This window comes from Hippichthys cyanospilos, chromosome 1 (genome assembly GCF_059441005.1).
Source record: "Hippichthys cyanospilos isolate Australia breed blue-spotted pipefish chromosome 1, RoL_Hcya_1.0, whole genome shotgun sequence".
NCBI lineage: Eukaryota > Metazoa > Chordata > Actinopteri > Syngnathiformes > Syngnathidae > Hippichthys > Hippichthys cyanospilos.
The window spans coordinates 3,590,025-3,613,772 of NC_142369.1; the positions used below are offsets into that span (position 1 = coordinate 3,590,025).

The following is a 23,748-nucleotide window of genomic DNA, read 5'->3' on the forward strand; positions in this document are numbered from 1 at the left end:
CCTAACTTTACAGCCCAGTTTAAAACCTTGATACTAGTTCAAAACCTTATTTTGAAACCCGAACCCCAGTTTGAAGCCCTAAGACTAGTTCAAAACCCTATTTTGGAAACCCTTAACTGAGTTTAAAACACTACTTTGAAACACCATCACTTGGCACTATCACTGACACCAAGTTTTAAACCCTAATCTAGAACTTTAAGATGAGTTCAAAACCCTACTCTAAAAGTCTAGCTCCAGTTTGAAATTCTAAAACGAGATCAAACCCCAATTTGAAAGGCTTAATTGAGATTAAAACTAGCCTTAGTTTTCAAACATTACTCTGAAACCCGAACTCAAATTTGAAACCCTAATTTGAAACTTGAAGCCTTGTGCAAAATCGTCATTTGAAACCCTAACATGAATTTAAAACCCTTTTTGGAAACATTAGTACGAGTGTTAAAACAATTTTAATCCCCAACCCAAGATTAAATTTGAAATCCTAAAACAAGTTCGAAACCCTACTATGAACTCCAAGTTCAAGATTGAAACCCTAAGACTACTTTTCCCTATTTTGAAACACCATCAGTAGTTTTGAAACCCTAATTGTGTTCTATCAAGGAACCGGAAGTGTTGAAAGGTCATTTGCCAGGTACTGAATTTGGATTCAAGAGTTGTTGACGTTGCACTACTGCCCTCCAACGTCAAAAAATGACATTACACATTCAGCCGTAAATTACAGCGTTCCCTTTCAACAGTTTTTTTCGATTGCAGGTTTTTTATTGCAAATATTCTTCCCTTCATACATAGCTATATATACATTTGTATTGTTTTAAATTGCGACATTATCTACTGTTTACCTTGCTATTTTTCCTCGACCAGACAAAAATAAATTGATTTCATGTTTTTTTTTTAAACAAAAGAAACAAAATGGAACGCGAAAAAAAAGTTCATCCACTTGGCGGACTTACTATCACTATTTCGGGGAACGTAAACCACATGATAAAAGAGGAAACCCTGTAATTGAAATAATATTCTTAGAATGTGGACGACTTCCTTGAATGCCGCGTAGAAGGAAATTTAGGTAGATTTAGTTCTGAAAATGAGGAAGACGATAACATTGGTTTTGAAACCAAATGTCTCCATATTTTTGACTTCCGGTCACAGATCTTCGCTTCCTTTGAAGGTTCGCCGATTCATCAACAAGATTTTGAACAACCAGGTTATATATATATATATATATATATATATATATATATATATATATATATATATATATATATATATATATATATATATATATATATATATATATATATATATATATATATATATATATATATATATATATATATGATATGTCTAAATATATCAAAACAAAATGAAATCCTTTGACACGATTGAACCCTGATTTGAAGGCGTACTTGAAAAGCCTAACGCTAGTTTGAAACCCTAACCAAAATCCAGAGGACCTGACCCTGGTTTAAAAGCTTAGAAATAGAATGAAAGCCCTACTTTGGTAGCTTAACCAATTTGAGACCCTATCCCTGTTATAAAACCTGACTTTGAAACGCGTAGTGCGCCATTTTTTTCAAGGCAATGTATCGTCATGAAATCGAAAGAACAACCATGTATAAAATACTGTGGATGTTTTTTGGGTGGGGGAGGGGCGTTTTTTTTTTATTTTATTAAAGACCATGAATAGTAAGGTGTTTTTCTTTATTTTGTAAACCCATAAGACAGAGAAAATGTAAAACGTTTTTATCTAGACATGAAAAAATACATTTGTGTTTCATGCAACTAATGATGGGAAAATGAAGCCTCATGAAGCACTTGTGTTCATCTTTTACTCCTCTAGATGGTGCTGTTGATTCAAAAATAAAGGCTAGCGCAATTGGAAGGTATCCCTTTTCCACACCATCTTGAAAACAACAGCGCCATCTAGAGGAGCAAAAATGTGCCTCAGGAGGCTTCGTTTTCCCATTTTTTTGAAGATGTTGCAATCCAGGTTGGTTGACCACAGTAAAATGAACACAAAGTCATTTTTATTCTCAGTTAGGGTTCCGTTTGTTGTATCGGGCAAGAAATGACATCTATGATGTTAAATAAATAAATATGCAAATACGAGGAAGTAAACAGGAAGTAAGTGGACACAAGTGGACGGCGCTTCCTAACGGGGGGCGGGGCTAGCCGCCCCGCTCAGAATCCATTCGTTTTCATCCAGCAGGTCGGAAAACGACGGCTCTCTCGGCCGGGGCTCCGCCCAAGACAAAAATGCGTCCGAGGCGTCGAGCGGGGACGTCCCCGCCGCTTGGAGGGGAAAAACCGAGACCACGTCTTGGCAGCGGAGCGTGGGGAAGGACGAGGACCAATCGGGGACGTCCGTCTGGGCGCCGAACAGCGAATGGGGAGCCGGGGGGATAGGGTGGGAAGAGAGGGAACCGGAAAAGGTTGGCGGCGGCGAGGCGGACGACGGGGGAGGCGAGGGACCTCGGAGGACGCAAAAGGGCCGGTGGCGCTCCAGGGCGGCGCTGTAGGCGCGGGCTTCTTTTTTCAAGGCCTCGATCTCCTTCTCCAGAGCCGAGTTGGAAGCCTCCAAGGTCAGGAGCTCCTGAGGGAGGGACGCAAACGGGGAGGGCGGGGGGGCAGGAAGTCACGTAGTTAGACAGGAAAACAGAGCGTCACAGATACTACGCACAATACGAAGGCAAAAATAACCCATGCAGAGAGTCTCCTGAAAACCTCAGCGTCATTTGAAACTCCAACCATAATTTAAAACCCTCATCTGAAACCTTATCCTACTTTAAGAGCCCATTTTCAAGCCCTAATCAGCACACTTTGGAAGCATAGCACTATTTTGAAACCCTAAATCCAGTTTAACCCCGTTACTCTGAAAGCCCGTCACAAGTTTGAGACCCTAACCCCAGTTTACTTTAAGTTTGAAACCATAGCATTACTTTGAAGCCCCTTTTTGAAACTCTAATCCTACTTTGAAACCATAGCACCATTTTGAAACCCTAAACACCTGACTTTGAAACCCTAACATTACTTTGAAGCCTTAGTTTGAAACCATAGCACCATTTTGAAACCTTAACCACAGTTTAACACCCTACTTTGAAACCCTAACATTACTTTGAAGCCTTATTTTGAAACCCCAATTCTACTTTGAAACCATAGCACCATTTTGAAACTCTAATCACAGTTAAACACCCTACTTTGAACCCTAACATTACACAAAGACATATTTTGAAACCCTAATTCTACTTTGAAAGCTTATTTTGAAAGCCTAACCCTACTTTGAAACGGTACTATTTGAAACACTAAACCCAGTTTAACACCCCACCTCGAAATCCAGAGTTTAGTTTGAGACCCTAACTCCAGTTTACTTTAACTTTGAAATGCTAACGACTTTGAAATTGTAGTTTAAAAACCTACTTTGAAATCTTAACTCTCATTTCAGACCCTAACCTCAGTTTAACGCTCTACTTTGAAAGCCTATACTTAGTCTAAAAACCTCATTCTGAAATCCTAACCCTGGATGAAAAAAACTACTTTGAAACCCTATGTTTAGTAGCATCATTTGAAACCCTAATTGAGATCAAAACCTGACCTGGTGAAATCTGGTTAAAAACCCTACATTGAAACCCTAACCATAGTTTCGAAGCATAATTTGAAAACCTTAGTTTGAAACCCAAACACTACTTTAAATCCCCAGACCGAGTTAAAAACCCTACTTTGAAACCCTAACCTTAGTCCAAAACCCTAATTTGAACACCCTAACCAGAGTTTAAAACCCTACATTGAAACCCTAACCATAGTTTCGAAGCATAATTTGAAAACCTTAGTTTGAAACCCAAACACTACTTTAAATCCCCAGACCGAGTTAAAAACCCTACTTTGAAACCCTAACCTTAGTCCAAACCCTAATTTGAACACCCTAACCAGAGTTTAAAACCCTACCTCGAAACATTAACGCTACTTTGAAATCCTAAGTCTAGAAACCTTATTTTGAAAACCTAACACTAATTTAAAAGCCTGACCCTAATCAAAACCGACTGAAACTTTTACACAGTTTTAAAACCTACAAAGACCCTATTTTAAAACCTTAATCCTATCTTGAAATCCTTGGGAACGCAGAAAATAGAACCTGAACTGCAATGTGTAAATATGTGTGTTTGACCTTTGACCCTTCTCCCAGCCAACAGGACAGAAAGTGAAAGTGCAAAACTTTTCAAGATTGTTTCTTTAACAATGACAACATTGTTGCAAAGAAACAAAACTTTCATTTTTTTCTTTGCGCGACGCTAACGTAAGTGGTGAGAAGGTGACTTCTTTCAGCGGGTGTCCGCGCACAGAGAAAGGTGGCGCTATTTTGCGGGAGCAGCCCTTCTCCTAAACACCACTGTTTACAAGAAATGAGTCCGCCCCCTCCCGTGCGCACCCACCCACACACACAAGCGGCCACTGAGAGTCTCAAACACACGCGCGCGCGGGCGCTTTTCTATCCTCGTGGGGACCTCAAATGCATTCTCTTGCTGCTTAGCGTCACATCACGTTGCCAAATCTCAATCAAAATCCAGTTGAAAGCTCCACTCTTAAAAAAAGCGAGTTTGACCCTGAACAAGAGGTCTGAACTTGTGGGCTCCACCAAAATGGTCCCCGCTAGACCCCAAGAGGACCCCGCGTTTTGGTCCCAAACGTGACGCAATAACCAAATCCACACACACAAGGTTTTTTTTTTTTTAGCATAGTGGGGACATCCTGCTAACAAAATGCATTTTGATGGCTGAAAAGTCCCACAGTGTGGGAAAAACCAAACAACGCACACATTATTTTTTTAATCGGACTAAGGACATTCCATTGACACAATGCATTTTGTAGCCCCTCCCTAACTGCAAATGGCAGCTTAAATCCAGTTCAGAGCTCAATTCTAAAAAGGAATGACGTCTCACTCAAAAAAAAACAAAACCAAAAAAAAGTCTGAACTTGTAGGGGTCCACCAAAACGGTCCCAAGACCAAGAGGTCCCCACAAAGACAGGAAAATGGGATATGGTCCCCACCATGTAGCAAACAAATGCATACACACACACACACACACACACACACACACACACACACACACACACACACACACACATAATTGGGATGTTTTTTTTCCCATAATGCATTTCCCAGCCACTGACCATAACCTGCACCATTAGGGAACCATCTCTCAAGCAAAACCAGTTCAAAGCTCTACTCTAAAAGCGAGTTTTGACGCATAAAAAGATGTCTCAACTTGTGAGGTCCACCAAAACTACAGAATGTCCCCACAAACAGAGTAAAAACCGGTATTGGATCCCCATCATGTAGCAAAACCAAATGCACGCGCACACACACAGTAAGGGTTTCTCTATCATAGCGGGGACGTCTCGTTGACATAATTCATTTCCTTGCCCTAACGACAATTTGCATAAACCGAACCTCGACCAAAACCCAGTCCAAACTTCAGCCAAAATCCAATTGGAAGCGAAACTCAAAGTGCGGTCTGACCTTGAGGGGGTCCAGCAAAATGGTACCCATAAAGCTGTTAAAGATGTCCCCACACAGACAGTAAAACCCCAAATTTGGTCCTTACAATGCAACAGAAACCAGACGCACTCACACACACACACACGCAGGGCACAGGAAGAGGCTCGGGACGGCTTTCCAACCTGGTGGAGCTGGTCGGCCCTCTCCGTTTGTTTTTTGCGGCTCTTTCGGGCCGCGTCCCGGTTCTTGGCTCGTCTCTTGGTGCCCCGCTTGTCCTCCTCCGCCGGCTCTCTCTCCTGACGCCCGCAATGCACAAACAACTCGGAATCAAAATCTGAGATCCCGATTGTTTTCTTTTTTGGATAAAACTAGCGCTTTGCCGCCTCGTCGCGGAATTTAGGTACCGAGCAACCGGGGTCAGGTCAATAGAGGACTTCGGTTTGGAACGGTGCTTCTCAAACAGTTTCAACGAAAACACCCCACGTGGAATATTTTTGCAGTACTTTGAACCATCATAAAAAAAATTCTTGGTGAAAAATGAAAACGTATTGTGCCTTTTTGAGGCATTAAAAAAAACATTCAATTGAAAACAAAACTAAACAAAGTCAAGGCGTACAATGTTTTACAATGACCATTTAGCAACAAGTAACTTCATGTTCCAATTGATTTGTTTTTAACTTGAAAAGAAAACTTTGCCGTTCCAATAAAAAGTATTAAATTAGAATAGCACTTCACAACATGAAAGGTATAAAATGCAAAGGAGTCACAAAAGTTCAGGATCAAGCAGTGTGTGGTTCCAATTAATTTGCACTTAATTTGAAAAAAAAAAACAAAAAAACAAAAGGGCTGTTCCTGTCAAAGCATTAAAAAAAAGCAAATCTGGATTGTGCAACGCCATCTGTTTTGTTCAGCACAATATAGCAATGAATGACCTCATGTTCCAATTCATTTGTTCTTAATTTAAAATGAAAACATGTGCCGTTCCTGTCAAGGCATAAAAAAAGCAAATCTGGATTGTGCAACGCCATCTGTTTTGTTCAACACAATATAGCAATAAATTACCTCTTGTTCCAATTCATTTGTTCTTAATTTAAAATGAAAACGTGTGCCGTTCCTGTCAAGGCATAAAAAAAGCAACCCTGGATTGTGCAACGCCATCTGTTTTGTTCAGCACAATATAGCAATAAATTACCTCTTGTTCCAATTCATTTGTTCTTAATTTAAAATGAAAATGTGTACTGTTCCTCTCAAAGCATTAAAAAAAGCAAATCTGGATTGTGCAACGCCATCTGTTTTGTTCAACACAATATAGCAATAAATTACCTCTTGTTCCAATTCATTTGTTCTTAATTTAAAATGAAAACGTGCACTGGTCCTGTCACGGCATTAAAACACAAATTTCTTGCTACAAATCAGGAGTGACCACATGACAACTGATCGTTTTTAGCCCCGTGTTGAAAACCCAAATGGGGAATGTAAAAACAAAAACAAAAACAAAAAACTAGCAGTGAAGATTGCTTAAAAAAAGAAAAAGTGGGAATAAAAAGAATAACACATCTGTGTAAAATGCCAGAAAAAAAGAAATCTAAATATTCCCCTTGTTATGGGAGTGAGCCCCTCCAGGCCATCCTTTAGCTCCGCCCTTGCTTGGTTGCCAGGTCATGGTATTTTCTCAAGACCTTTCGTTTAAAAAGAAAAAAAAAGAAAAAAAAAGGACATTACAAAGCCAAATCATTCTAAACCACACGCAAAAGTCTTGCAACCTAAATCAGCTATTAAAAAGAATAAAATAAGAGTGTAGCCGGCCCAAAAATATATCGATAAAAGATAACTATGTGGGAGGGTAAAATAATAGGAACGGCCCCGAGGACATATTTTGAAACATTGTCGTGTTATGTTAAAAAAAAATCAACAATAAATCTTTTACAAATGAACATTTCTCACACTAAAACAACAGCGAGCTCAAAATAAAGTACCCATTTGAAAATGTCACTTTTTAATTTAGCATGCAATTTGATCATTTTTAAATGTTTACGCCATATTTAGGAAAACATGAGATGGTAAAATCTCCTATCAAGAACCAAACACCTCAATAACATCGTGAAATAATTCAATATCATCTCAAATGTAATTTGCCTTCCCGTGATTATTTCTCTTGTGTTTATTAATATTGAATTTACATGGCCTATTTGTCTGAATATAGAAGAATAAGAACTCACGGAGCCTGATGTGACCTCGTCTCTTGCGTCCATGAAGAGTGGGGACATCTCAGCTCCAGCGGTACTTGAGACACCATCACCAGAACCGGATTTTCAACTTCCGAGCATGGCGCTGTCCGAATATGTACTGGTCATATTTGGAGGGTCGCGGAGCTGTGCTGGGTGACGCATCAGACATCCTCTTTCACTTTCTCTTTATTTTAAGGACTGCGCCGCAAAAGAAATGGCCAGCGATCCGGCCCCGCCCCCTGTTTCCTCGGGGCGTGAGCGTAATGCTGATTTTAACCGCACGAGGGCGGTATAATCACTTTTAAAGGAACGAAAGCGAAAGAATCGCGTTGTCAACTTTGTGTATTTACTTAATTACGCCAGCGTGTTATACATTTTAGACCATTATAAAGACAAACATTGTGATGTCAATAATAATCCCGAGCAATAATAGTGTAGCGTGCAACGGGAAGGAAACGCAGAACTGGTATTTCTTTGAAAACTCCCTCCAGACTGTCCCTCTCTCTCGTCGCTCTTTTCTGACGTCATCACTCAAGGGCACTTCCCTACAATCCAGCGCGTACACATTTCAATTTATCTAAATCAACACGTGCAGTATCATGAATATTACAAATTTAATGACAGCAAAAGCGTAAAAAATAAATGAAGGAATGGACGAATTTAGTACTAAAATTGAAAATGTTGCCGCGGCGCAACAAGGTAGATCGAAAAGCGGTTAAAAATCCTAGTACACATGAACGCAACATAAATTCTTCGGTTCACCATGCCTGACGTCGCCAATATATTCGGCAGTTTAGACCAATGAACGTGGGTGAGTTGCCCGTTTTAACAAATTAATGACAGTAAAAACAATTCAATGTAAAAAAAAAAAAAGAACGAGTTATTATAGGAATACACCGTGATTTTAGTGCTAAAATTACAAGTGTTGCCGCGGCGCAATAAGGTAAAGCGATAGAAAAGCTTATAAAAATCCAAGCATACTTGAACGCAATATAAAATTCTCCTTTCACAATGGTCAACCTCGTCAAGACATCCGGCAACTTTGACCAATGAACGTGGGCGAGTTGCAAATTTAACCAATGAGCCGTTACGTGGGGGCGGGACTTAGTGTCGACGACTTCCGCGTCCACACGCGAGCTGTTTATAACGTCATAGCGAACAGAAAATCAGCAATTTCTTACAAATTATTCCGAATCGGTCCATCAGAACGGCGCCGCCATGGGGTTACTGACAATCCTCAAGAAGATGAAGCAGAAAGAGCGCGAGATGAGACTGCTGATCTTGTATCCTTGTTTCTCGTAGCGTAGATTAGGGTTTACAATGCTAGCGTTAACAGAAAAGCTGCACCCGACGTAATCGATAACCGTTCTGTTTAATGCTGAATTAGCGTTAGCAATTTGTGTATTTTTTTCCCTGACCTTGTGCAGAGGTCTAGACAACGCGGGGAAGACGACCGTGGTGAAGCGCTTGAATGGCGAAGACATCAGCACCATCCCGCCCACGCTGGGCTTCAGAATCATCACTTTGGAGCACAGAGAGTAAGGACTCGAAATATCCTAAATCTTAATATGCAAAAGATGCATTTGTGCAGCTGCCTTCAGCGCAGCGTGACGTCATCGGTCGCTTTTCAATACGCGGCCGGTTGCGTTCGCAGCTACAAGTTGAACATTTGGGACGTCGGGGGACAAAAGTCTCTGCGGTCCTACTGGAGGAACTACTTTGAGCGCACGGACGGGCTCGTGTGGGTGGTGGACAGCGCAGACCGACAACGCATGGAGGACTGCAGGCACGAGCTCCACAAACTGCTACTTGAAGAGGTACCACATTTGACATTCGGTTTATCATGCATTCCTCGTGTTAATTTAGATTTGTATACAACGAGATTATACAGTGTTCCCTTGGTTTAACGCGGTTGACCTATTGCGGCCTCGTTTGGGCGTTTTTTTTCAAGTTGTAATTTGGAAAGGGTAACTAAATGAGGTACCTGAGAAACGATTGTGACTTTTTAAATATAAATTATGAGGACTTTACTGCTATAAACAGAATACATGGGGGGGAATATTGTACATTGAAAAAACAACGGAAAAGCATCAGTAATAACTGCTTATTTTAAGCAGTTTGTTTTATAGTTTCCATGTATCACGCTAAACTCAACGCGTGCAGTATCATGAATATTAACGACAGCAAAACGTCACGAGTTAACGAAAGATCTGATTAGTACAGAAATTGTGGTTTTAGTACCACATTTACAAAGGTTTTCATTGCACAATAAAGTAAAGCGATAAAGGATATAAAAGTCCTCGCAAAAAAAGTGGCAAACGAAGACATTCAACTAATTATTATAAAGCAGTTTAGTTTAGCTATTTTTCCATTTATTACTCTTCAACGTAATAAAATGAAAAAATCAATTGCGGTTTTAGAACTAATAGCAGCAATAAATTAAGCTATTATCTTAAGCATAGCTTTTTGTATTATCAAAAACGATTACAGTATTTTGATTAACTAGCCGAGTTCTGACTGGCGCGATTGCATTTAAAATGTTTCTTTTCTGCCATGCAGAGGTTGCTTGGGGCCACATTGCTGGTATTTGCAAACAAGCAAGATTTACCCGGCGCGTTGTCCAAAGAAGCTATCCAAGCGGTAAGAGCTTAGCTTTTCTGTTCATGAAGCACTTGTGGGTGATTTGGGGCGGGAAGCCTTTAGTTTGAAACCGTACCTTCCAGGACACTCAAACACACCTGATTCAAACGATTAGGATAGTTTAAGCTCCTGCAAAGCTTGTTTATAAGCTAATCAATTGAATCAGATGTGTAAGGGAGAAAAAACTATAAAACATGCAGGATGCCGGCCCTCGAGGACCGGAGTTCGACACCTATTAGCTACAACAGTAAAAAAATAAATATCACGCATTCGAGATTTACTTTAACGGGCATCCGTTTCTGCAGTTTTGGCAAGCAGAGTAACAACGCGCTGTCATTGCAGGCGTTGGGCCTGGATGACATTAAGAACCACCACTGGTGCATCATGGGATGCAGCGCTGTGACGGGACAGAACCTCGTGGAAGGAGTGGACTGGTTGTTGGATGATATCGCTGCCAGGATCTTCAATGCAGACTAACCCCCCCCACAACGAACTTGCCTAAGGACATTCATGTTGCCTTATGCTTTTGTATTGTATAACTATTGTTATACAGTGAACGCTTTTTCAACAGTCATTTTCTTTGTGGCATTTAAAATTTGTTTCAAACACTGTTGGTCATTAAGAATATTTATTTGGAAGTATTTGAAATTTTATTTATTCCTCTAATGAAAAATTGTCTAAATCTTTAAGTGGCCCTAAAGTGGTCATTTACAGCGACAAAGTCCCCCCCCATGTGCTTTTTAATACTGTTAAGACCTCCCCGTGGTGAGTCATACAATACTCAACCAATCACGGCTCACCTTACAATTTCCACACCAAACCCAGGAAATACAAAAACACAGCATTAACTCATTAAATTTAATCAAGATGTCAAAAGTACAATTAACTTTCAATAAATATCTTGAAGTATCCCAGCGCAGTCTGCAAAGAGAAATAAAATTGAAATCAGTGCCTGAAGTTTCTTTTTTTCCCCTTCACCCAAAGTTGGCAATGTGATGCACTAACTTGAGATCAGAGGTACCGGTCAGTCACAAAGTTCAGACTGGGGCGGTATAGCTCATCACGTTTAATCGTAAACTGAAAACGTGCGCAACGTACCAACACGGTTGCCGTGGCAAACGCAAGCATCGGGACGCCCGGCCTGTCGACGAAACAGAAAACGATCAAATACGGTTCCGCTTCAAGTGAAAACGCGCTCGCGTTGCTTGGTGTGACTCAGAAGTGGTACCACTCAGTCATGAATCTTCAGACTGGGGCGGTAACAGGAAGTCATCACTGGCACACTTAAAGCTGGACTCAAAACGCCACGGACACTCACCTTGACAAAATGGCCGCCTTCCACCTGAAGAGACAAGATTCAAATCATTAGCCGGATTCCAAACTGCAAACGCGATGGCCAGTTTCCTTTCAGACCGTTGGCAACCGCAACGAGCCGTCCCCTTGTTGCCGCGGCAACGCCAGTGGGTTCACCTTTGCAGGTCTGGCGTGTACGCGCGGCGTAAGACGCTTGCGAATGTCATCACCAAGGAAACCGGCTCGCCGCAACTTCTAATGCTCACCTGGTGGGCGCCGTGGTCCAAACTTGCTCGCGTCTGATAGGAGGGGGGGAGAAAACAAACTGAGGTCCAGAAAAACGTGCGCGTCTAACTTGACGCAAGCGCGACCGCTGGAGTCAGATCCGTGCTTCTCATCAGTATTCAGACGAACGAGATTCCAAAATTCTCTCATCACTTTCAGCGGTTACGCCGCAGCGGGGCCTCGTTTTGGACTCACCTTCAGCCTGTTGAAAAAGGATACAAGACTTTAGATTGCGTTCAATTGGTTGAAAAATATAGGGCTGTCCCAATGTCAAGTCATTGCAATTAAAGGATTAGCATCCCCCCCCCCCTTTCTCTTTCCGTATTTAGGCTAACCCGTATCAACCGTCAAACGATTTGTTTTCTTTTTAATTCATATTTAATAGAATTTTAGGTATATCACTTTTGAGAGTTGAACGTAAACATTTCCTTCAATATTGATAGGGCTAAAAAAAAAAAAAAAAAAACTTCAAAAAGTGAGATCTGCCTCTGTTGAAAAAAAAAAAACTGCATTTAAAAACATGTTTTATTCGTCAAAATAATTAAAATAAGTAGTAACGTGAGTCCGCCTAAGCCAGTGTTCCCCCCCCCAGTTGATGCACTGACTAAATAAAATTATTAGTGATGAAAATATAAGTAATGTATACCTACACATGTATCTTTTAACATTAATAGAAAAATGCAATAAAGCAACTTTCAACAATTTTTAATTATTTTGATCGCGTTTAGACGGGTTATAGCTTAGTCTAAAACGGAAAAAAAAGTGCACCAAAGTGCCTGAAACTAAAAGAAAAGGATGAAAATTATTGCATTCCACTTAACAAAAACAAAGCCTTTTTCCTGGCATTGACCCCGCCCCCCTATTTGAGAAGCACAGGGCTAAGCCAATCAGTCTAAAAGGCAAATATGCCTTCCCGCCGTTTAATCACCCAATATTTGCACTTTGTCCAGCACTCTCATTCTATAATTGTAAAAAAATTATAATATGCTTTGACTCCTTGGTATTTCCCCATTGCTTGATTTTTTTTGGTATTTATTTAATTAAGTACATTTAGGCATTTCTCATTTTCAACATTGAATTGATATAATGCAAAGTTTTGATAAAATTTAAACATTTCTTCATACCTACTGACTTCGTTTGAATGATAACTGGATTAAGTCTTAACATTTCATGGAGAGAAAAAAAAAGTATTCAAGGATGCAATATTAGTGTCGGGGGTTTGTTATTGGGACACCCCTGATCAAATAAAAAACAAAAAGGGTGCTCAGCTGTTCGTGTCGTTTCACAGCAAGTCAAAGTGAGCTAAGTATCATCATCATCGCACCCAGGAAAACAAATGTATTCAAGCACTTACGTTAGCTGAGACGGCGTCTATGTTGTGCCTCAATCATCTTGCAGCTTGGGGAGAAAAAAAAAAAAAAAAAAAAAACTTACATCATTAAGTGAAAACTTTGAGCATTTTATTTTGGTGAGCTGAACAAATCAGAATCGAAATTGACATCAACAGCTTCAGCCATATGCTTGTCTTTAGAAATTCATCACTGCATCCATAAAGCTACATATATCTCGCTTGTTTATTTTCGAAGCATACCCCAGTCGTGCGCAGGCCGCGAGGCAAGCCAGAAGTTCCGGGGGCTCCTTTTATCTGCAAACAAGAACAAACATTAAAATCCAACACAACCCGCTTTAGAAACTTACATGAACTGCTCAGAATAACTTGTAGAGCTCTTCAAGTACCAATTCAGTAAGAGAGAGTTCAACTTTCGTCATAGCAGCCATGAAATCATGGAAAGAAAAAGTCAACGGAATTACCTAAAGATCAGAAGACCGCCCTGGAGGAGAAGGAAAATCCATCCACGTTAATGTCAGGTAAAAGTTGACACATTGTCATTGGAACTGCTCCATGCAACTCAGATTTTGTTATCATCTAGTTGGATTCAGTTAGAGAGTTCAAAATTTACATCCTCGCAACATGAGGTCAGAAATTGGTATAGGCCAAAAGAACAGATTTGATTTACGTCACACCACATGAAAACACTGCAATGATTCAGTTGTGTTTTCCCCTTTGTTGTATAAATTGGTAACAGATGCAAAGAATCTTAATGCATAGCCAACCTAAATAAAAATGCTTCTCCATACTTTGAAGTCATTTTCTTATTACCTGTTGAAACATTACATGCGTTTCCTAAAGCTCATACAACAATTTAAAATTTTCATCTGGAACAATAGCGGACAAATGAGGTAAATATGTAGCGTTTGTCCTTACTGGAGCGCTAGCAACACGTTTTTTTTTACATTTAGCCACTAGATGTCGCTGTGGGAGATGTTTCGAACGCGCAAAGTTCCGTTTAGTTCTGCATTACACGACTCAAAACAGTAAAAAAAAAAAAAAAAAAAGAAAAAAAAAAGAACTGAAACCGCTTCAGTGTTTTGTCTTCATTTTACACCCTTCTCACTCCCTGTAAAATTTGTGCTTTTAGTCCACTCCTTTAGGCCCATACCAAATTATATGTGACACTTAAGAGGACAAATTACCAGTGGCTTCTTGGACGAACTCCATCTGAAAAATAATAAATATGTTCAGTGACGGAATTTCCATTTTATTGTCAAAATGGAGAGCAAAGAAACAAAACACAATACCTGTGCGTATTAACGTAGTTCCAACACGCTGCATCTGCAAGACACAAAAGCACGAGGTGCTAGCTTTAGCATTAGCATCCACCACGTGACTACGCGTGCAGAAGCACGTTTATTTTGTTTTGTTCTTTCCAAAAACTGTCTCGCTTCAGAATATAAAAAAGTGCGATCACAGTCATTCAGTACAGGTCTGTGAAAAGTATCATCATTGAGAGACGATGGAAAGACAGCCAAAGCGAGCCAAAAACAGTTCAACACCGAGGAAGCTTTGAAATTCAAATGACTGCTATACCCACATGTAAATAACAATATTAGCGAATATTTCCAGATAATAAGAATGTGCAGGGGAAGGAATGCTTGTGGATGGCGGCCCACGATGCCAACACCCACCGAAACCCAGCCGACACGAAAACCACTTTTGCCAAATAAGATAACCACCCAATGTTGGAGAAATAGCTACAGAAACGAAATAATTCCAAACGGACGTCCGTACAACTCGAGTAATAAAAAAATATAAATATATATCAAAGAGCTAATCACCTACCTTCGTGTTGCGTACGCAAGGAAGTGGAAAGAAGAAATGGCGTCTTCCAGATTTTATACTCCCATAGTGACTCCGCCCACTTTTGAACTTTTTCGAGAAAAGACTAACCGTGGACTCTTTTGGCGAGAACAGTAACGATATATATTTTATATATATTGATATGCATACATTTCTTGTACAATAGTGTCCATTACACCATGTGAATCAACAGAATACTTTTTCAGTTTTTTTTTTTTAGCTCCAGTTCCAATTCTTTTTTTGTTGCTTTTGGGCGTTAATCTGTTGCTCTACTTCCACCTAGCGGTCGGGAGAATGCACAACAGTAATAAAAAGGAACGAATGAATATACAGTACTGAATGTGAAAACAAAGAAAATGTCAACGGTTCAAGCAATAATCAAACAAAAACATGCTCACGCGTTTAATTTTTTTTTGGATGAATGTAAAAACGCACGTTAGAAGTTGGAAAGTAGCCAACATCTGTGGAGGATTTTATTTTGGTTTGCATGTTTAACCATCGTGATAGCATTAATTGTGATAGTATAATTACAATCTGAAAATGTCATGTTTTGTCAATGTTTTATTTATCTTTATTGTATTAGTGTAAATTTAATTTTTCATGCATCAGTACAAGGCAAACCATCAACGTTTGACCCTGCAGTGTAAGATCAACTTAACCGTACATAAATATTAATGTGGTCAAGCCATTAAAATGATTTAATTACATTTTTCAATCAATATTTTCTACGAAGCTTGAAATAGATATTTTTCTGAGTAAAATGTTTTTTTTTCTTATGACTTTTTAAAAATTTCTAGTAAAACATCAAAGCTCCATCTTTATGTGACTAGCAAAAAATAGTCAACTGAGTTAGTTTTGAAACGCTACATGAAACTGATTATTAACTTCCAAAATTAACACTTTAACTTTGACAATCCTACTACATATATACCATAATAATACAGGGAAAAAAAGATGCACATTAAATCCCGACTTTTCTCTTTATTTCTCGGTACAACAAGAAAAATATTGCACGACTAACAAGACAGTCTGTTTGATATTTATTGCGCACAAAATGTCACAAAACACACGATTGAGAATTAGCTTTCACTTTGTAACAATTAAAATAAAAGCCAAAACGGGTCCTTGAATGAATCATTGCTTATTTGTCAGGTACACATCAACACTTTGTTTTCATGGTGCTAAACCTGTCAACAGCTCCAAACGGCGAACCCGACATAAAGAATGAATAATTTGAATAAATAATTAAGATTGGGATGTAATGTAAACATCAACCAATCAGAGGAGAATACTGCATCGTGATTAGGGTCCACGTAGGTGTTGAGTGCTGAGCTTCTACTGAAACTCGTCCAGCACACCATTGTGCCGCTGTTTCTTTTTGGACGCGTTGACGGGCGTGAGGGTGACGCTGTAGACGTTGGACACAAACGCCTCCCATCCTCGACGAAAAGCTTGGTCCACAGCCTGACCAAAAGAGAACAAATGGGAACCCGTTTAAGATACTGGAAGCAGTGGCTCGCTTTTTGCAATTATATACCCCCCCCCAAAAAAAAAAAAAAAAAAAAAAAAAAATATATATATATATATATATATATATATATATATATATATATATATATATATATATATATATATATATAATTCAAGGAAGGGGTACATGCGATTTTTAAAGGGTTTCTCGCAAATCTAGCCAAATGCTTTTTAAATACCGTGACAGTAAAAACAAAAACAATTGTCAAAGTAAGAGCAAATTAACTGGAACATGAAGCAACTTTGAGCTGAATTGCATCGTAGCGACTCCGTTGCAAATCATTACAAATCTGTATTTTGTAAAGATTTACACAAATACGCATTGTGATTGGTGGTGCAATTTTGGATGTATGTATGTATGTGAGTGAGTGAGTGAATATATATATATATATATATATATATATATATATATATATATATATATATATATATATATATATATATATATATACATATATATACATATATATATATATATATACATATATATATATATATATACACACACACACACACACACACACACACACACACACACACACACACACACACACACACACACAGTATATCTTTAAACAGCATTTTACAAAGATGATAAGGAATAATTTCCTTCATGTTCCAAAAATTTTGCTCTTGATTTGAAAAGAAAAATGAACCGTTCCTGTCACGGCATTAAAAACATGCAATTTGATTTTCGGATGCCTACAGAAACCCCATTCAAGTTTAACGTACCCCTAGAAGAGGTATCCCCTTTTGAATACTGTTCTAAACAATTTCCCTGTCGTTAAATATGACGTCTAAGTTAGAGTTTGCCGTACGTGGCCCACGGACTTTGATCTGGCTCGTAGTCCAGCCTTGTCAACTTTCCTCCGCAAAGTTTCTTACGTAAGCTTTCAGGGTTTAATGTTTAACCAAGGGGCGCTGATCCGGGGACGGAATTTATTCATTACCTCCGCCAAGGAGCGTGTTTTTATGAGGAACCTTCCATGAATGGGGCAGGTATGAACTTTGACCCGCGTTTCTAAACAATACCCGACCGCCGCACTTTCAACAACGTTCAAGTCGTTGCGTCCCACCTTGCGATACGTCTTCATGGTATTCCTCTTCACCACCTTGATGAGCTTCTCCTGTTTGATTCTCTTCTTGTCTCGGATCAGCGCTTGCTCGTCAGCACCCCCCCGGGAAGCAAAGTGCGTGCGCGGGTTCCCCCGGTTGGGGGCCCGGGGAGCTTCCAGGACGCCCGGAGGAGAAGCGGCCGGCTTCTGCCGCTTCCCGGAGCTTCTTCTGCTCCACCTGCCGCCGGGCGAGGCCCGCAGGAGCGTCTCGCCGTCGTCCGCGTCGATCCCCGCGTCCGTGGGCAAAATGTCCTCCTGGCGGGCGCTTTCCGGCTCGTCCAGGCGGTCGTAGAAGCCGGCAGATTTGTCCAGGAACTTGGGGGCTCGGATGGAAGCCCGCACGGAACTTTTCCTGGAGTCCTTGCCGATGGTCATCCTCGCGGCTGGATCCTCGGTGTTGTGTTTTGCTCTAGAAAAAAAGGAAGGGGCGGGAAGTATAGAGGGAGCGATTAGTTACGCAATCTTCAACGCTATCTCCGCTCGTCTCACATGCGAAGCTGGGATCGTTCCAAGGTGGGACAAACATTCAAGCGACCGCTCGATCAAATGTATGCGGAGGAAAAACAATGAAAAAAAGAAGAAGAAAGTCATCTATTCAGCTTGTGATGACCACGGTTGGAAGTAATGCATTACAAAAGTAATGGAATGACTGTAATGCATTGCTTTTGGCTGTAATGCAAAAAAAAATAGTCATATTTTACTCGGTACAAATGAGAGCAATGCATTACGATGCATTTTGAACTTGAAAGTGGGGCTGCACGATAATGTCCAAAATAATAATCACGATCACAATTTGTTTCTGCCTAAACCTAAACAATGCACCACGATGCTGTGAAGCTAAGTAATGAAGGGATTAATATACAATAAAGATTTTGTATCTTTTATAAAATCGTACTTTCTTCTTCAAAAACCCGCCATATAAATTGCTTCAAAATGGGAGCGGATATCGCATGACAAAATTTCAAAGAGTGCTATAAAACAAATTAAAATGTATAAACATAAACTTATTAAAATGGAAGAATTGACATGGCGATTATTTGATTCTTTCGTCCTCTAAAAATGAAAACTCAAATAATGCGCACTTGATTATAAGTCTCGCTGCCAGCTTTATAGAAAATTGAAGGCTATTTGGTGGGTCTTACAGAGCGGAAAATACAGCAGTATTTTTCCTTAAAATTTTCCAAAATGGCAATTTTCTTCTATCTTTATGTTCTAGTTTATGATGGTAAAACAGCCAATATTCGTATCTCCGAGATCAACAACTTGAAATAAAGCAAGATATCGACCAGATACAGACACCGAGTATCGATACTTGGTATCAGTATATATCAGTATCGGTGAATGAATAACTCAGATGCGGTGCGTTTGTGTGTTTCAGCCGCATTCTTACAACTCATTTGCAAAGATATATAAAAAAAAAAACTCACCGTACTGATGTGGAAAGCAGATTTCCATGGCAACGGTTAAGCAGACTAAAATTCCAGTTCAGATGCTGGTGGTGCTAAAATGTGTCAAAGAAAAACAAAAAGTTGAAGCAACTTTTAGCTACATGTATGTATTTAACTGTAATAAGTGACTGTTAACCCTTAAAGTTTTTAAAACACGACATTCTGATTAACTACTACTTTGCCCTATGTTTAAAAAAAAACACACAACAACGCCCCCCTCAGGTAATGACCAATCACATCTCATATTTGCTAAAGTGACATTAGCAAATTGAGCCGTTATTGGTCATTACTTCAGCAGACAGCAAGTGGCAAAATAAAAAGATAAAACTAGAAAGATAAAATAGTTCATTCTTATTCCACAAAAGCAATATAAATCAGAATGCCATGTAAAGACTTTTTTTTTTGTTTTGGGTTGACAGCCGCCTTAAAAGGTTCACATGTCAATAAAAAGAATGAAAAAGGCTTCAGTGTACCTGATATTACTACTGCCGTGGCTGTCCGCTCCTCCATTTTGTGTTCCCGCGTAAACAAGCTCAAATAAACCCAATTGCCCAAACCCAAGTTCACAAAACAGAGGTCTAGTAACGACTAAACATTTGACCGAGTTTATTTGTCAACGACATGGCGTACAGCTGAAGAAGTACATATTACAGCAATAAATAAATAACATACATAACACACATTGTAGTTTATGCACTGTACAGGGGAGTCCTCGTGTTTCTTACTGGAGCTCCTTACGAGCTTACTGTAAATTTCAGGCTATCAGCCTCTACTTTTTTCTCACACTTTGAACCCTGCGCCTTATACTCCAGTGCAGCTTATCTGTTTTTTTTTAAATAGCCACCAGAGGGCAAGCTCTCAGACAGAAGAATATGCTATCAAAGTATTGATATGGAATTTGAACGGCTATTTTTGCTTGCCGCCAGGGGGCACTCGCCATTAGTAAACTCAATATATATATATGAGGTGTGTTACTGCTGTGTTGGTGCGGTATTCTAACAATCCTGTTATGTTGAAAATATGTTGGTGCAGCTTTTGTTTCAGTTTGTGTTGTAGGCATGATTTTGCTGTAACCAGGCTGTTTGGGAGAAAAAAAAACTACTTTCATGTATGAATATTTGATGTTACAAACTAGCTAATGGTCCAGGATGGCTTGTTCATAACAAAAAAAAATATATAAAAAAATCAACATATGTCGGTGTGTCTTATAGTACGAAAAATACGGTATTTTATGGTCCGATTGGATATCATTTGAAAAAAAATGTTGGACTTAAAGGCATCTGTATGGTTATCATGCAAAAGAAGAAAGGCATGCGTGACTTTTGATGGGAGGTCCATTGAGAGTATGAACTGGGAACAACAGAAACAGTACTTACACTGGGTTGACACCCTTCTGTGTGTGTGTGCGTGTGTGTGCGTGCACGTGCTTGTCAGACCTCCACAGCGGGATCTGAGCCCAGTCCCTGAGCTTGCAGAGCATCTTCACGTTTCATCTTGGGCTTCTCTGTGCGAGTGTGCCACACCAGCACCTGTAAGATGAAAAAATGAATACATTATTTGGAAAAAACAACAAAAAGAAAAAAGAATTGAGATGTAGAAGAGGTTCTTTCTCTTTTTGGGGTTTACTTTGGAACAGTTGTCGGCTTTGGGCTCCAGCTGGTCCATGGTGACCAGGCCTTGCAGGAGACTGCTTTCCAGGAAGCCCATGGGCGCGTTGCCATCAAATTGAGAGTCTGGGTTGGCCAGGAGCAGCTTGAGGGACACGGCGAAGCCCGCCATGTCCATCGGGAAGGGACGACTGGGACGCCAGCCGACGTGGAAACGAACCACCTGCAAAGGGACGGTGGGAAAATCCAGCCGAAAAAACATTGTTTGATTGCCTAATAAATTGACTGGCTATCTTTTGTATTTATTCAAAATAAGACATTTGCAAACATCTGCTTTTACTTTGGAAAACCACTACCAAACCTGTAACAAAATCAGTTTAAAAAAGACTGGCGAGTACAACAATCACTCTTGTGTGAGCTTGATTACTGTTTAGTAGTTTATTTTACATAACACTACTAAATAAAAAGGAAATGGTTAATAAACAGTCATTACAAAAATGGTTTTGCAATACACGCTGATGCAAATTGAGATTTGATCAATTTAATTAATTAAATAGATAGAATAGATTCTAAAATAACTTGAGTGACACCCCTAATATTTATTTTTTTATGAATTAAGGGTTAGCTTCAACAATAGCTGTTCTCTGAAACATAATGGCATATATATCTATATCTATTATATATATATATATATATATATATATATATATATATATATATATATATATATATATATATATATATATATATATATATATATACACACACACACCCACATACACACTTATGTGTGTATATGTTCATTTTTATTGAGACCGAAACAAACCTTTCCTCCTTCCACGACAGGCTTCTCATATTTCATCCCTCCGACTAAGCCCACCGGCCACACGGACACTTGCTGCGTGCTCCTCATCTGAAATTACAAAATCGACACCAGTGCTCTTTTCAAGCTCTGCCACTGAGTAGTAGAAGTAGTTATAGTAGGATAGAGGCAAAAAAAGGGTCCGTGTCATAGTTCATACCTCTTCAAATATCTGCAGGCTGTACGTGTTATCATCGTCAGCGAAGTAGACCACGCCCTGCTGGCCGCGCCCGTCCCTCTGGGTCTTCCAGTCCTCGCGGAGCCAGCGGAGGGCCTCGTTCCTCTGCTCCACACCGCGAGGCTTCAGCCAGCTCGGATCCCCCTGGCCAGGGAAAGAAAGGGCGTGGACATTAGCTCATCACCTAGCTAAACATGTCTGCCTTATTCCCACTGATATCAATTCAAATTGTTTTGATGAAAAATGGCCACCTCCTGCAGCTTGCGCTCCTTGACTGTTGGCACGTGGAGGTGCGTGTAGGTCAAGCCAGATTTGGCTAAGAGTTGTCCCACCAGCGGCGTCTTGTGCTGAGAGTCCTCCACCACGATCCAGTGGAGCTGGGGCACGTGGAGGAAGGTCTGGGACAAGCGGGTCAGCTCCGCCTTTTGCACCAGCCTGAAGCCAACCACAAGAATGTCGTCTGTTAGTGATGGACAAACGAAGCTTCATGAAGCACTTGGGATATTTTTTGACTCTTCTCGATGTTACTTTCGGTTCAAAAAGCACTTTTCAACTGCATTAGAGTTTATACCGGGCGTATGTTGGCGTGATGACAAAGATGGTGGGCAAGGAGGGGTCTTTTCGGGGTTGCCTGGTTGCCTCCAACTTCCTGGTTTGCTCCTGAAGACGGTGCAGCTCCCCCCGCAGTCGAGATATGGTTCGCTCTTTGGGCATGTCGTGCTCTGTGCAGTCACACCGTTGACCTAGGAGAACACAAAAGACAATTAAACAGTTCACTTGTCAATCCTTGTATTGTGAAACTGGAAATTGAAAAAAAAAAAATCAAGAGAGTTAGTATCACACAATTCCGCAATAGGATGCTTCCTGTTCCAACTGATTTGCTCTTAAATTTAAAGGAAAACTGTAATGCACAAACCACTCACCAAGCTGCATCAGTGCATAGATGAGGCCCAGCAGAGAGACCAGGAAATAGAGCACAAACACCGTTTTCAGCTTCAGCCTCATCCTCGTGGCCATCGTGTGCTGAAAGTCACAAAAAGGAGAAGACATTTCATTAGCTACACGAGTGTGACCTTGACTTAACCCTTATGTATTTTCAGCTGTTTATCCAACAGTATGAATTGTAAATCGACAAGATGCTAACGCATACTACTCATGACGTCACTAAAACGTAAAAACGTATATAGTAAAATATTTAAAACATAACAACTAGCTCCTGGGTTTCCAAACAACACGATGTTACTTTTGTTCATTTAAAACACTTTTTTTTTTCAAACGCTGCGGTTTGGGGGGTTCCGGAAAGGATTGTAATTTCAAGTCAAATGCAATTTTAAAAATTTTGTTTTCATTTCTTGGTCCACGGAAACGAACAAGCGTGGAGTAAGCCTAAAAAAATGTTACAACAAATTTGGAAGACGCTGAGAAAGATGGAATCGTGGTAAGTTGGTGACAACACATAAACACACAATAGTCATTACAAATAAATACATGTGACTTCACGTAAGCCGAATAGCACCCTCGCTAATGCATCCGGCCTGCGTAGCTACGTAATGATAGCCTGGCGGAAGGTTTGCACACGAAATAAAAGTACATTTACGTACCAAAAGATGATCCAGGCGGAAGCTCTGTAAGCTCTGCAACACTTCACGTCATTTTTGTCGTTCGTGAGAGGGTCCATTCATTCAAAACATTTTCGCAAACAACTTCCGGATTGTGTCACACGTTAAAAGGTCCTAGCGAAAGAATACGCATGCGTATTCCATCAACTTCCGGGTAGGGTACCATACCTTAAAACGTCCCAGCGACACACGGTGCGCGCGTATTCATTTCCTTTTACATTCGTACCCTTACATATAAACTGAGACCTTTTTAAGG

At 40.0% G+C, this 23,748-nt stretch overlaps 4 protein-coding genes, 1 long non-coding RNA gene and 4 other non-coding genes across 11 annotated transcripts; 1 reads left to right on the forward strand and 8 right to left on the reverse strand.

Moving 5' to 3' along the window:
• Positions 1 to 1,681: 1,681 nt before the first annotated feature.
• batf2 (basic leucine zipper ATF-like transcription factor 2) lies at positions 1,682 to 9,320 on the reverse strand. Its single transcript, XM_088422743.1, has 3 exons — positions 7,708 to 9,320; positions 5,671 to 5,784; positions 1,682 to 2,587 (listed from the first exon to the last, which is right to left on the reverse strand). Exons 1-3 carry the CDS (start codon positions 7,753 to 7,755, stop codon positions 2,147 to 2,149), a joined length of 603 nt encoding a protein of 200 aa, XP_088278869.1. The 5' UTR covers positions 7,756 to 9,320; the 3' UTR covers positions 1,682 to 2,146.
• Positions 8,811 to 11,307, forward strand: arl2 (ARF like GTPase 2). Its single transcript, XM_088422755.1, has 5 exons — positions 8,811 to 8,999; positions 9,144 to 9,254; positions 9,371 to 9,533; positions 10,276 to 10,356; positions 10,699 to 11,307. The coding sequence occupies exons 1-5, from the start codon at positions 8,935 to 8,937 to the stop codon at positions 10,831 to 10,833; spliced, it is 555 nt and encodes a 184-aa protein (XP_088278881.1). The 5' UTR covers positions 8,811 to 8,934; the 3' UTR covers positions 10,834 to 11,307.
• LOC148428635 (uncharacterized) lies at positions 11,201 to 15,186 on the reverse strand. 2 transcript variants are annotated; one of them, XR_015866541.1, is made up of 10 exons: positions 15,116 to 15,186; positions 14,575 to 14,608; positions 14,470 to 14,494; positions 13,747 to 13,766; positions 13,526 to 13,579; positions 13,289 to 13,332; positions 11,916 to 12,136; positions 11,675 to 11,698; positions 11,455 to 11,497; positions 11,201 to 11,277 (listed from the first exon to the last, which is right to left on the reverse strand). It is a non-coding gene; the product is annotated as an uncharacterized LOC148428635 (long non-coding RNA). The 2 variants fall into 2 exon arrangements; XR_015866542.1 differs by having other exon boundaries at positions 11,201 to 11,836.
• Positions 11,362 to 11,427, reverse strand: LOC148428636 (small nucleolar RNA SNORD31). The gene has a single exon (XR_015867969.1). It is a non-coding gene; the product is annotated as a small nucleolar RNA SNORD31 (small nucleolar RNA).
• Positions 11,566 to 11,639, reverse strand: LOC148428637 (small nucleolar RNA SNORD31). The gene has a single exon (XR_015867970.1). It is a non-coding gene; the product is annotated as a small nucleolar RNA SNORD31 (small nucleolar RNA).
• On the reverse strand, positions 11,759 to 11,884 carry LOC148428638 (small nucleolar RNA SNORD22). Its single transcript, XR_015867971.1, has one exon. It is a non-coding gene; the product is annotated as a small nucleolar RNA SNORD22 (small nucleolar RNA).
• On the reverse strand, positions 13,194 to 13,258 carry LOC148428639 (small nucleolar RNA SNORD29). Its single transcript, XR_015867972.1, has one exon. It is a non-coding gene; the product is annotated as a small nucleolar RNA SNORD29 (small nucleolar RNA).
• A 908-nt stretch (positions 15,187 to 16,094) lies between the features above and the next one.
• On the reverse strand, positions 16,095 to 19,678 carry LOC148428640 (uncharacterized). 2 transcript variants are annotated; one of them, XM_088409309.1, is made up of 3 exons: positions 19,206 to 19,678; positions 17,740 to 18,187; positions 16,095 to 16,597 (listed from the first exon to the last, which is right to left on the reverse strand). In XM_088409309.1, the coding sequence occupies exons 2-3, from the start codon at positions 18,151 to 18,153 to the stop codon at positions 16,469 to 16,471; spliced, it is 543 nt and encodes a 180-aa protein (XP_088265435.1). In that variant the 5' UTR covers positions 18,154 to 18,187; positions 19,206 to 19,678; the 3' UTR covers positions 16,095 to 16,468. The 2 variants fall into 2 exon arrangements, with proteins under 2 accessions (XP_088265435.1, XP_088265445.1); XM_088409319.1 differs by lacking the exon at positions 19,206 to 19,678 and having other exon boundaries at positions 17,740 to 18,193.
• A 137-nt stretch (positions 19,679 to 19,815) lies between these two features.
• Positions 19,816 to 23,641, reverse strand: b3gat3 (beta-1,3-glucuronyltransferase 3 (glucuronosyltransferase I)). Its single transcript, XM_088409280.1, has 8 exons — positions 23,475 to 23,641; positions 22,797 to 22,896; positions 22,445 to 22,616; positions 22,125 to 22,308; positions 21,856 to 22,017; positions 21,660 to 21,746; positions 20,853 to 21,056; positions 19,816 to 20,755 (listed from the first exon to the last, which is right to left on the reverse strand). The coding sequence occupies exons 2-8, from the start codon at positions 22,888 to 22,890 to the stop codon at positions 20,657 to 20,659; spliced, it is 1,002 nt and encodes a 333-aa protein (XP_088265406.1). The 5' UTR covers positions 22,891 to 22,896; positions 23,475 to 23,641; the 3' UTR covers positions 19,816 to 20,656.
• Between the last annotated feature and the right edge of the window lie 107 nt (positions 23,642 to 23,748).

Excerpts from the sequence above, each read along its gene's own strand:
- arl2 (XM_088422755.1), top strand. The coding sequence starts at position 8,935 with ATGGGGTTACTGACAATCCTCAAGAAGATGAAGCAGAAAGAGCGCGAG. Across the intron at positions 9,000-9,143 it reads GAGATGAGACTGCTGATCTT|AGGTCTAGACAACGCGGGGA; the intron begins GTATCCTTGTTT and ends GACCTTGTGCAG. Across the intron at positions 9,534-10,275 it reads ACAAACTGCTACTTGAAGAG|AGGTTGCTTGGGGCCACATT; the intron begins GTACCACATTTG and ends TCTGCCATGCAG.
- LOC148428640 (XM_088409309.1), bottom strand. The coding sequence starts at position 18,153 with ATGACCATCGGCAAGGACTCCAGGAAAAGTTCCGTGCGGGCTTCCATC. Across the intron at positions 16,598-17,739 it reads CCATGAAGACGTATCGCAAG|GCTGTGGACCAAGCTTTTCG; the intron begins GTGGGACGCAAC and ends TCTTTTGGTCAG.
- batf2 (XM_088422743.1), bottom strand. The coding sequence starts at position 7,755 with ATGTCCCCACTCTTCATGGACGCAAGAGACGAGGTCACATCAGGCTCC. Across the intron at positions 5,785-7,707 it reads ACGAGGTCACATCAGGCTCC|GAGAGAGAGCCGGCGGAGGA; the intron begins GTGAGTTCTTAT and ends TGCGGGCGTCAG. Across the intron at positions 2,588-5,670 it reads GGGCCGACCAGCTCCACCAG|GAGCTCCTGACCTTGGAGGC; the intron begins GTTGGAAAGCCG and ends TCCCTCCCTCAG.
- b3gat3 (XM_088409280.1), bottom strand. The coding sequence starts at position 22,890 with ATGGCCACGAGGATGAGGCTGAAGCTGAAAACGGTGTTTGTGCTCTAT. Across the intron at positions 22,617-22,796 it reads CTATGCACTGATGCAGCTTG|GTCAACGGTGTGACTGCACA; the intron begins GTGAGTGGTTTG and ends GTGTTCTCCTAG. Across the intron at positions 21,747-21,855 it reads GCCTGCAGATATTTGAAGAG|ATGAGGAGCACGCAGCAAGT; the intron begins GTATGAACTATG and ends TTGTAATTTCAG.